Here is a 12,900-nt window from a genome sequence, read left to right on the forward strand (position 1 = left end):
CCCACCAGATCCCACCTACAGTCCCCCCACCCACATGCCTGCCTGCCTGGGTCCCTCCCACCCGCTGCTGTGATGGCGGCAGTAAGATTAAAGAACGTCTCTTCCTTGCCTCTCCGATGCCTGTATGACAGGCACAAGGAGCTCTGGGCAATGTTATTTTCCCAAGGCTACTGATGTATCACGAGCTTGACAGGGTCCAATTCTTCCCTCAAAATCCCCCAATGAGCCAGGCACGTCAAAACAGCACACTAGGTGTCAGATAGAGGAGGAGGAAGATCAATATCTGCCTCTCAGGTTCCACAGCTGCAAGAACAGCAAGGAAGAAAAGTAGGGATGGAAAAGAGGGTAGATTATTCTCTGGCTCAGTTTAAAATCAAAGCCAAGGAATGGGGGGCTGCTGGGCCATTAAAATCATCTTGCATTTTAACTTAAGCATCATGAGCTACTCAAATTCATATGTCTGAGTCAGAAAATAGGACTCTTTCACATCACTAATGAATAAACAACGACCATGATCTCCCCCCAGCTAATTATGTTATTCTGGGGTGGGATCACTGCTGATTTTGTTATGAGAAACTGTAGTGGATATTATATGACAATGCCAATAAACGTGTGTGTGTGTGTGTGTGTGTGTGTAACCAGATTCTTTTAAAACAAAGCAATGTAAGTATTTTGGGGTAGGGGGAAAAACACTTTTAATGAAAGGCTAAAAATAGAAAACAAAAGGTAGGAACGACATAACTATTTTCCTGTGAGTTTCATTGTGAGCAAAAATAAAGAAAGTGATTATGGAAATTATTCAAATACTTGTCAAAGCACGTTATTCGCTGTTACTATAAAATAAGCAATTCTGTTATTTCTGTGAATCATTCCAAACCATAGTGTAGCAATAAGCGAAGAGCAGCAACAAGCCTTGGGTTCATGCATTCCCTGCTTCCCTCTCATCTTCCAGCACTGCTGGTAGAAGATTTCTTATTATGTCTAAGCTAGGAACTTTCATTTGTTTAAACAGTGGTTTGCTAAAAAGGATATCATCAGCAGTGGCTTGGTCCTGATTTCCTACAATAACCCATAGTTCAATTAGCCACATTTTGTCCTTGGCAATTGCACTGTTACTTTATGAAGTGATCTTTACATTCTCCTCCTGGCCAAGCCAGAGGAGAGGGGGAAAGGAAGTAGGCTCACTGATACATCTGCTAAATGTACATGGTTCTACGGGTGGTGTTTTAAGTTGATCCTGAACTTAGCTGGCCATGTAGGGGTTCACCATATTAATCCTGACTGTCATCCTGATCTTAAAGGAGTATTTTGGAAAATCCAAATGTTTTTTATTTTGAAGGGGTGTTAGTCCCCATTGTTTTCAGCCTCTGTACTTCAGAAAATCCAAACAAAATGTCCCTTTGGTTTCCCACATTGGAAACCGCTAGAGATGGCATGGCCGAACACAGGATCTGGGACTAGATAATGGGGAGGTTTCAGATATTTTGCAAAGGGTTGGTGCAGGCAGCCATTTTACAGCACATTCCACCTGGGGGTTAAATTAACCCTAACCATTCTCTTGGTGATATGGATGAGAGAGCTAAACCCAGCATGGGTAGAGAGTTCATCATCTACTTAACCAACTTTTTGACCCCTACGGCAGTCAGTTTCTCTCAACTGAATTTACAGTACAGTGGTACCTCGGGTTACATATGCTGAAGGTTACATACGCTTCAGGTTACAGACTCCGCTAACCCAGAAATAGTGCTTCAGGTTAAGAACTTTGCTTCAGGATGAGAACAGAAATGGTGCTCCAGTGATGCAGCAGCAAATGTATTGATTATTTGTTGCCAATATGAAATAGTTCATCCTCTGGGATTTTTAATTTTAACTTGTCTGTTGATGTCTTCAGTTTTCAGCACTGATTTGGATGAAATGCAATTTTCATATGAAGGTGCTTATAAAATGCTTAAAGTGCATGAGTGAATGCATTAAAAATCATAACTGTGTATAGTAATACTCATTAGGGCAGGTAATACTGTGCATACAATGCTGTACATACAGAATATATATATTTCACATATATACTAATGGAGTAGAACTGGCAATGATGGACCAGGAACTTTAGGTCATGGTGGCTGGCTCAATGAGAATGTGCCACAGCTGGGTGTGGTTGTGGGTGTGGGTGTTTTAATGCAAAATATATTCCTCCATTAGGAAATGGAGTTAAAATGAAATGGCCAATATTATAATAATGCTATTATATAAATAGATGGTGAAATCACATCTGGAACATTTTGCATAGTTCTGGTTGGGGCATAGTTCTCAAAAATGATATTATAAAGCTGTAAAATGTTCAGAAAAGGGCAACCAAAATGATCAAAGGGCTGGAACAACTCCTTTGTCTGTAGGCTAAAGTAGTCTTGACCAAACAATGGTTTACCACCTCATTAAGAACTAGGCCAGGGAAGGGGAACCTTTGGTTCTCCAGATGTTGAATTAAGTCAGGGTGAGGAACCTGCAGCCCTCCAGATGTATTTGGACCCCAATTCCCATCAGCCCCAGCCAGCATGACCGGGATGATGGAAAGCCAACGATACATGGAGGGCTACAGGTTTTCCCTCCCTGAACCAGGCAATTCTGTAGACAAAGCTATACACACAACACTGTCTGTTGTCCATAACAATGATAACCAATTGCCCGATTGATTTCCTTCCATCAGGTAACTCCTTGCTTTTGAACTCATCCATGCAGCCTGACCTGACCGTGAGTAGAACCTACAGTGGACCCATTTGCCTTCAAGACCCCATCGACAAGGAGCTTATGACCGAATCATCTCTCTTCAACCCTTTGACAGACATTAAGGTCAAAGTTCAAAGTTCATTTATGGTTTCTTTGGGTGTGACCGAACGATCAGAATACCACGGAAAAACACATTCTGGGACATTTCCACATGACAGTAACAGGACCTTCCATCCCATACATGCAAAAAACAAAGCTGCATACATTCAGAATCTCTCATCGCTCTCCAAAAGAAGTGAGATGAGGGCCACGGGTATCTTTGGCCACCTGGGAGGACGTTTAGGAATCCCAAACACAGGTGGGTTGCTGCAAAGTCTGAACGTGTTTTGAAATGCATTATTAAGTGTTGGGGTAAACCTTTCTCTTGTTCTCTTTAAAATGTGTTGTCATAGCAAGTTCTCTCAGTGGGGCTTGTGACATATGAACTCTTGCTTGCTGTTACCAGCTGACAACTTGGTAAAGATACCCTAAGGACCAATAGCGAACACTCACAGGATGTCTGAGCAGTTGTAACTCATAACCCATGGGTGGGCAAACTAAGGCCCAAGGGCTGGATCCGGCCGAATCGCCTTCTAAATTCAGCCCGCGGATGGTCCGAGAATCAGTGTGTTTTTACATGAGTAGAATGTGTCCTTTTATTTAAAATGCATCTCTGGGTTATTTGTGGGGCCTGCCTGGTGTTTTTACATGAGTAGAATGTGTGCTTTTATTTAAAATGTATTTCTGGGTTATTTGTGGGGCATAGAAATTTGTTCACCCCCCCCCCCAAAAAAAAATAATAGTCCGGCCTCCCACAAGGTCTGAGGGACAGTGGACTGGCCCCCTGCTGGAAAAAAATTGCTGACCCCTGTCATAACCTAATGAAATCTTGTTGCTGGGGAATTAAGATTGAGTAGATTTTCCCCAAGTCACTAGCATGGTCCTACTAAAAACACAAGAAAAGCCACATTGGATTAGACCTAGACTTCATATTGAACAGCATTCTCCTTCTAACACTGACCCAGTTCCTGCCACAAGGCTTTAAACCCTCCCTTAAAGGGGCTGTCTAGTGAGTCAATCAGGGTACTTAAAGGTAAAGGTAAAGGGACCCCTGACCGTTAGGTCCAGTCGTGACCGACTCTGGGGATGCGACGCTCATCTCGCTTTATTGGCCGAGGGAGCAGGTGTACAGCTTCTGGGTCATGTGGCCAGCATGACTAAGCCGCTTCTGGCAAACCAGAGCAGCACACGGAAACGCCGTATACCTTCCCGCCGGAGCAGGACCTATTTATCTACTTGCACCTCGTGCTTTCGAACTGCTAGGTTGGCAGGAGCTGGGACCGAGCAATGGGAGCTCACCCCGTCGCGGGGATTCGAACCGCCAACCTTCTGATCGGCAAGCCCTAGGCTCTGTGGTTTAACCCACAGCGCCACCCACTAAACCTCTGGCTCTGGCTTTCCATTTGGATATGCTGCTGCCTACTCTTTGCCTACAGGGGCTCATAAGGGTGATGGGATACAGGGCATCCTTTCAACAGGGACACTGCCCTCATTGGTCATTGGGAGAGAGAGCTGTAACAGGCAGGGAGGAGCTTTTCAGGTATGGTCAACACTTCAGGACTCCTCTGATTTCAGCACCACTGCCTTGCTCCAATGAAGTGCAGGACACGACTGTCCTCCTTCCCCACCAACCTCTGCTGCTCTTTGCATGAACAAAGGCTCCCATCTAGCATTTGTGTTTACTTTGGAATGCAGAACATTCAGTGCTTTTTAAAAATAAAAAAAATATTGATATTAAAATGGAACATTGCTCACAGATACGGTGATGATTAATCTCATATATAATTTGGTCCTCTCTCAATATTTACTAGGTTTCAGTCATGTACAGCCAGAAGTCTTAAATGGAGCGTGGATAGAATTTATTCCTGAGCTGCTAAACTTGCCAGATTATAATTATACCACTATTTAGGTCCACTTCAAAATGTAGAAGTCTCTCACAATTATCTTTCCGCTCAGCATAATTGATCCATTCCAATAAATTCCCTTGGTGTACTTGATCAAATAGTTGAGATGAACTATGCTCAGAGGATGAGGCCAGCAAAGTTTTGAAAACTAAAGTTTTCCACTGCCACGTGGAACCGAATTACATTAGCCTAGGAGTGGCCAACATGGCGCCCTCCAGGAGTTACGAACTACAGCTGAAAGGAGTCGGAGTTACAACCATCTCAAGGGCAACATGTCTGCTACCCCCATATTAACCCACTTCTTTTTAAAAAAATTTTTTGTTTACATATTTAAGGTTTTACATATAAATCCTTTACAACATTTTATCACGTGCCTGCACTTATTAATACCAGCAGTTTAGCATGAATTTAAGTGTGTTTCAGATATACAGTATTAAACCCTTATTTTATACACTGTTGACAGCAGAAGGTGCCCCTTTTCAGTTAGGGTTCTGTCCTTCTTTGGCTATGGGGAAGATTCGGTTTCATTTTATTGCATTTCAGCAATGTATCCATGTTGGCGTAATTTGAAAAAAATGGGTGAAATTGCACTAAGTCCATGTCTTGAACGGCCTATCCCCATATCTGGATTCTGCATAGAATTAACACGCCAGCTGGACTGGGCGACTTAGAAACAGACCAGGGCTTTCCACTCTCCCTTTGTCTGAAGAATTGTCTGAGGCTGCATTCAGCAGCATTGGGAGAAATATGAAGCATTCACACTTAGTGCAAGCAGTGGCAGAGGAAGAGGAGTGGGGGGGCACCGCCCCCATAAGCATGGTCCCGGTGGGGTGCCATCGCAGTTGCCCTCCCACCCACGCTGGGCGCCATGCCCCCAGGACGCATGCCACACCCCTGCGGGCGGCACATCACATCCCCAGGACACACGACAAGCCCCTGCCGATTACACTGGCCAAAGTGTGGCATCCTATCAACAACAGATGGTGGGCCCATGCCGAACAGGTGATGGGCCAACTGACTTCTACAAATTGTAACAATCCAGGCATACATCTCTCAGTTCCTTTGAGTGCTATGTGCTAAAGATGGCAGCACACAGATATACTTCCCATGAGGTTTGGTAGAAAGAAAGAAAAAAGAAAACATTATTTTATATTTAAAAAAGATTTATAACAGTGGTAGAGTGCCGTGTTATCAACCATTTCTAAATATCAAAACTTCAACCCCAAGAAATGTCAGACCTAGGCGCTGAATCCAGCCCTTCCAAAATCTCTGTCTGGCCCTCAGCACTCTTCCCAGGTCACGCCCCCTTCCTAGGCCACTCCCCCTATTCCCAGGCTGTCTCCATAGCTGTCCTGCCCCATGTCCTCCTTGAGTGCTTTTGGCTAGCTGGAATGTTTCCTTGAACTGCAATAATGCCTCTTGCTTGCCTAGATGAAGGATGGAGAGATGGGTGCAGGTATATGCCTTTTCCATAGCTGGAAAGTAGACTCTTGCTTCAACCATTTCCCCCTACTGTCACATGGCCTCTGGAGGAGTGACACGTGAAGGGCTGTACATTTCCTCCTGTCTCTGAACTATAATATACAATTTGGAAGAGAGTCTTAACATGCAATTAAACCTACCTCCACCTCTGCTGCCACCATCAAATGTTTGCAAAAATCTCATTCCACAGCATTCTAGGTACATAACAGCTCACAGTGGAATATTTACATTTCAGACAGGTGCTGAGTTTATTTTGTTGAGAAATGCCATCAGCTACCAATGAGTTCCTTGATTCAGGAAGCCAAGGCTGTAGCTGTAGTCATCATAACAATGAAAATATAATGATGAAATGTTGGCACTGAATGAATTTAAAGGTTTCAAGAGAACAATCAGAATATATGCTGGTGAACTATTTGCATGTAAAATTTGATGGATATGAAGAAGAATGTCCATTGATCTGTGCAGGATGGATGTAAAGTTGACAGGATTGTAATTTACTGGAACTCTTTTTGGAATGTGTTCTGTTGGCTACATTCCAAAGGATGATTAACATTTTAGCAATACTACATATTTTATACAAAAGGTCAGTCACTTCACATCTGAATTCTTTAAGACCTTTCAGATGAATGACACCTAGCTCTTAAAACTTCACCCTTTGTCACTGCTTTTTCACAATGGTTCTTCAAGTACCCTTCTTGGGGCGGGGGAGGGCAGAGAAGGAGATGATTCAGACATAATTTTGTCCTCTTATGTACCTCTTTTCAGAGCTGCTGCTCTGCCTGGTTTTATGTTTCTTACACCTTGGGGGGTTTCCTCCATTTGTGTATTTTCTCTTCTTGCTGCCACTATTTAAAACATGCTGACTTTGTTTGGGACCCAGCTGTGCCCTCACTGATGTATGGACCACATTATAACAAACATGATTCTAAACATTATGAAAAACTTTCTATAGAGGCTGGGGTTGTATTGAAGGACATTTTGGAGGTTGGTGGGTAGGTAAGTACTGGAGTGAAATATTGACTGACTCTTGTACAGAGTCAGACCATTGGTCCATGTAGATCAGAACAGTCCACACTGAATGGTAGCAGCTCTCCAGGATTCCATACAGGTGTACCTGGAGATGCCAAGGATTTATCTTGGACCTTTCTGCATGAGATGCATGTGCTGTACCTATGAGCCCATAGCCCTTCTCCAAAGCAATCTCTCTTTCATTTTCTAAATACTTCACACAATAGAAACCTCATTTTAACAATGACCTTGAAGAGAGATTGTAGTACCAAAATCACAGTATAACTGTAAATTGGAATGTGAGCTATACTACACTGTTCAGGTGATGACAAAGATTCATCTCACCAGTATGTTCCATTAGGCTAACGCTCTTCTTAAGCTACGACTCACTTCCAGCAGAGATTTGATACGCCCCCTAGTATCTTTTGTTCTTACTTTGTTACAGGAGTTAGCCTGCTGATTCCACATGGAGCCATCCCCGAAGAAGCATCTTGGGAGATCTACCTTGCCATCAACCAAGATGAAGTGAGGTAAGACAGGAGCAAAAATGATGCACATATGCTCATCAAAACTGTTAAACGCCAACTTATAGAACAGGAATGGGGACCCTCTTCCCACACCACCAAGGCAACTGGACCCCAACCCTAATCAGCCCCAGTCAACATAACCAATAGTTGGTGCTGATAGGAGTTGGAGTCCATCAAGAACTGGAGGACCAGAGGTTCCCTGTCACTGTTCTAGAAGAAAGGGGGAGTAATTGAAGTAACTGCATAATTTCCATTGATTTACAAATATATTGCTGCTCAAAAGAAGAAGGGTATATATAACTAGAAATTGAACTTTTTTAAAAAAAAAAATCAGTTCAATTCCTCCTCTATAGAGTAGTCTCTATATTATGCTCTAAATTAGGGCTACTTAAGGTTGTGTCTACCAGGTGTTATTAGACTTCAGCTGCCATCATCCCTGATCCTTGGCTATGTTGGCTGGAGCTGATTGGAGTCTAACAACACCAGAAGAGGCACCACTTTCCTTTCTGTAGGCATTATAGATTAAAGGGCTGTGGTTTAATCACATACATATGGAGAGGCTCACACAATTTCACTGGAAATATATGCATTTACAAATATCCCTGCATAGCCTGTTAACCACAGTATATTTGGTGCCGGTCATTTTGCATGTTCAGACGCAGAGACCTCCCCCCTAAATAAACACATATTTTCAAATTTTAGTTTTGGTTTTTGGCAGAATTTAGGCCACAACTTTATTGATTACAGAAAAGTGGTTACATAGGCTCTGGTTCAGCTAGCTCCCTGTACCCTTGCAGATAGCGCTGACCCAGGGCTCCAGCATAGGTCAGCTAAGGGTGAACATCTGAGGTAGGTGAAAAGCTCGGGAACAGACTCTGTTCACTCCCCAGATGCTCCCCTGGACTCAGGCACGGGCACAACACCCTCTCGGGGGTTGACCAAATCAAGTTGAGTCCCTGGATTCCTTTAACGGAATACCCTTCAAATAGGGATAGCGAGCAGCCCAACAAGACAATGACAATAATCCACCAACAGCATACAAATCAATATGGCTAACCTGATCCAAAACACCCACCCACCCCACTCACACATGAAAACAAAGATCTCCCCCGGCTTGCGCAGCCTTTTATCCTGAAGCCCCGGCGCACTCAGCAGTCGCGCCGGGGCTTCGGGTAGCTCTGCGCAAGACGCGGGAGGGCTCCCCCGGCTTGCGCAGAGCTGCCTCTTATCCCGAAGCCCCGGTGCGCTCAGCAGTCGTGCCGAGGCTTCGGGTAGCTCTGCGCAAGCCACAGGATGGGTCCCCCGGCTTGCGCAGCGCTGCCTCTTATCCCGAAGGCCCGGCGCGCTGAGCGGTTGCGCCGGGGCTTCGGGTAGCTCTGCGCAGGCCGCAGGAGGGTTCCCCCGGCTTGCGCAGTGCTGCTTCTTATCCCGGGTGTTCCGTTGCATGAGCCAAAAGAGGAAGCTCTGGGTCACATGCATAGGTATATATAGGTCCCTCAATCCGTTTTGACTGCACCCCATTGGCCTGATTAAACCCAGCAACAAGGGACCTACCATTTGGGTGTTGTGGCTATCCAGTATACCCACCCATGACCAGGAGGTCAGTCTCCAGGTCTCACCGCAACACATGCCCTCTTTTAGGGAGGACACGATTTACCCTTACACACAGGAAATACAGAGGGATATTTTGTTTACTCCATTTTCTGATGGAGGTAGGGATGGTTAATCTCCACCCCCAGGGATGGACTTAGGTTTCCAGAAGAATGAGTAGGTGGGGAAAGGAGGTGGCTGTTACTTTCCTAGTGTAATGGGGCAAGAAGGACGGGGGAGTGCCAAGGAGTTTCAAAGCTAGATCAACCATTGCTTCTCCTTCTATTCTCGCTAATACTCTTTCCATCGCCATCATTATGCCTTCAATTCAAGCCCCCAAGTAAGATTGCATTTAAATTAATATTTATAGCCTGCATTTCTACCAAAATAGCACTTGTAGAGGCTTGCAGTGAAGAACAACAAAGACAATATAAAAATACATGCAGTTCATATACAGTGTAATAATATAAAGAGCAGCAATTATATATCCTAGCTACTGCAATAAACCATAATTTTTGAAACTCCTAGAATTCCTAGGGTGGTTTAACAACCAAACTCTCTTCTCAGGGGATTGTGGGAATCGTAGCTCTGTAAGGGCCTAACAGCTCTCAGCAATTTTAACAAATTAACAGCTCCCAAAATTATTTGGAGGAAGCCATAACTATTTTAAGTGCTTGTAATGTATGGCATGAACATGGCTTTAGTTAACTTTCAACTAGAACTTTTTTTGTGCCTTAAAATGGAGATTTCCCCTCTCCCCCCTGCTATGAAAGGAATGTGACAGTGAAACTGAGGACTAGCAATCAATCAATCAATCAATCAATCAATCAATCTTTATTGTGATCAAAGACCAGATAACAAAATTAACACCAGCAACATACGCTTCATCATCATCAAGAGGAGGATGTAATTAGAAATTCCCTATAAACTTATTTACATTAAAAATAACACTCCTTCAACTAAAATCTTTGATCCAAAGTTTAAAGTCAGTGCTCATTCATTAGACAACTGCCACTACAGTATGTCTTGTGGTGTAGTGTGGTGTAGAGCCAGTGTGGCATAGCTGTCAACTTACAGATTTGAAAATAAGGGACCAGCAGCCTTGAAAATAAGGGACCAGCAGCCAAAATAAGGGACCTGCAGCCTCACCTGTTCCAGGCACTCCAGTCTTCCTGTCCTCCTGCAGTCTGGTCAAACTCATGCTGGGTAGCTTCGAGAACACTGTCCAACCAACTTTGTAACCAGAGGTTCAACTGAATAGAATCTGAATCACATGCACCACAAGGCCTATGCAGCCTCAACTTAAGATGGCTCCCCGGCCTGGCTTTGCACTGCAAAGTTTGCAGCAGCATGTGCAACAAAATGGTGTCCAGCATTCAAAAACCCCCTCAGCTTGCATTAACTAGCCACACACAAGGCATGCAAGCTCCACCCCCCAGTCATTCTTAGACTTCTTATTGGGTGAGCAACACAGCCAAGCAACACAGTTGGAGCCTCCCTCCTCCCTGGCCAGCAGGGAGGGAGGGAGAGGAGCTGCTTCCTGTGAAATTTAAGGGACATCATTTAAGGGACATTTAAGGACATCCATCAGTAAGGGACAGCAGTGGGACATGGCGCTGGAATAAGGGATTGTCCCTTCAAATAAGGGACACTTGACAGCTATGCAGTGTGGTGTAGTGGTTAAGAGCGGTAGTCACGTAATCTGAGGAACCGAGTTCGCGTCTCCACTCCTCCAGATGCAGCTGCTGGGTGACCTTGGGCCAGTCACACTTCTCTGAAGTCTCTCAGCCCCACTCACCTCACAGAGTGTTTGTTGTGGGGGAGGGAGGGAAAGGAGAATGTTAGCCGCTTTGAGACTCCTTAAAGGGAGTGAAACGCGGGATATCAAATCCAAACTCCTCCTCCTCCTCCTCCTCCTCCTCCTCCTCCTCCTCTTCTTCTTCTTCTTCTCATTGCCATAAAACAGAATTTCATGACAGGCCTGGTGATATTCAGATCATTGTTGGCAAGAAGGTATTTAACATAGCTTTCCCATGAGCGGTCTGGTAATTTCCTTAGTAGTGGTTGGATTAGCTTTCTTCGAGTATCACAATCCAATGGGCAGTAGAAAAGAACATGCCCAATGGATTCAGTCTCATCAGAGTTGCATGGGCATAATCTCTGTTCAACTGGGATGTCGTGATATCTGCCCTCTAATAGTGCTGAAGGGAGAGCATTAAAATGGGCTCTGGAAAATGCCCAACGATGTTTAGAGTTGTCCAGTGCACTTAAGTAATTTGCTGGGTGTGATCTTTGAGGTTCGTGTAAGGGTTTATAAATTTTAGAGGATTGGTTAAGATCATTTTGGTATTCTATATCCCAGATTCATTCTTATTATACTTCTAGCCCTTTCCAGTTCTAGACTTAAAAGATATTCAGGAGAAAGGCAGTATAAAATCATTTTGTTTGATAATTATCAGCCAGCATCAAGCGGAGCAGCCAAGTTGGAGTCTTAACTGAGTCTTCACCATGTATACAAAGTCGCAAGTCACACTTTGGCCTGTCTCTAATCGTAGGGCTCTGTCAGGGACACATTTGGGAGTTTGGAGAATTGACCTTAAAAACCCTGATTGTATTTTTTCATAGGGATCCAAATTAGAGAGGGGGACTAGTTGTGTGTTGTGTTATAATTGAGCTATAGGTTTTACAGCCTATAATTTAATAGCAGCTGGAATAAAATTTCCTCCCTTTACTCGGTGGGCCACCCAAAGCTAACAAGTTTTGATAGCTTTTCATTCTCCTTTTTACTTCTTCTTAAAGGTTTCTGGTATTATTATTTTTTTCTGTTTTTCTCACCATTTCTACCTGTGAAAAATCACTAAGTTGCTTCCTCGTCCCGCTTCTTTTTGAGCCTGGGGAGATCTGTCAGTGTGTTGTGCTATAGTTGGCAAAGGCTGTTGTTCAGCTTTAGAGCAGCCCTGTGAAACAGACGATGGGAGTCTGCCATCAGGTTGACCTAACCCTCATTAGCTGTGGCCTGCCAAGTGCAAGGTGGCCAAGAAATATGAGTCAAGAGACTCGACTTGGCTGTTGCTGCTACTCTAACACAGCCAGGAGCAGAGTGGGAGCTGAGCTGAGTGTCGCCAGGTGTTCTAGAAGAGGCCTGGGCTGTTTCTAACAGCTCTCCAGTGACCCAAACCAGGAGATAAGGTATTGTTATTAAGAGAATGAGCTGCGAACTGCACATTCCCAGTTGAAATCTATGTATTATCATGTGCTGCTAGTACTATTATTATAATGGTGATGTACTAATATCCTGCATCATACAGAAACATTCCAGAGTGCCATTGCAAATTCCCTCCCCTCATTTGAAGATTATTAAAGGTTGGAAATGCCCACAAATCGGCATATTGTCCTATTTTCAGACTTATTGTATTTACTTTGGTATTTTTTACACTGCCTTTTGGTGTGAATAGCCCGCCCAAGGCAGTTTGCAAATAAATGCATGAAACAATGGGACGAGCCATCTCACATTGGAAGCTGCCTTATACCAATTCAGAACACTGGTCCCTCTAATCCAGTATTGCTTA

The 12,900-nt window shown here is 44.1% G+C and overlaps 1 protein-coding gene across 2 annotated transcripts in view; it reads left to right on the forward strand.

The window, feature by feature from the left end:
• UNC5D (unc-5 netrin receptor D) overlaps positions 1 to 12,900 on the forward strand; it is a 431,213-nt gene that overhangs the window by 350,306 nt on the left and 68,007 nt on the right. For both annotated transcript variants that reach the window (XM_081843277.1, XM_081843278.1), the window contains 2 exons: positions 2,702 to 3,079; positions 7,660 to 7,744. In XM_081843277.1, the coding sequence (XP_081699403.1) occupies positions 2,702 to 3,079; positions 7,660 to 7,744 (463 nt within the window). The remainder of the gene's footprint in view (positions 1 to 2,701; positions 3,080 to 7,659; positions 7,745 to 12,900) is intronic.

The sequence above is a fragment of the Podarcis erhardii genome (assembly GCF_964252035.2).
Source record: "Podarcis erhardii genome assembly, chromosome: 16".
NCBI lineage: Eukaryota > Metazoa > Chordata > Lepidosauria > Squamata > Lacertidae > Podarcis > Podarcis erhardii.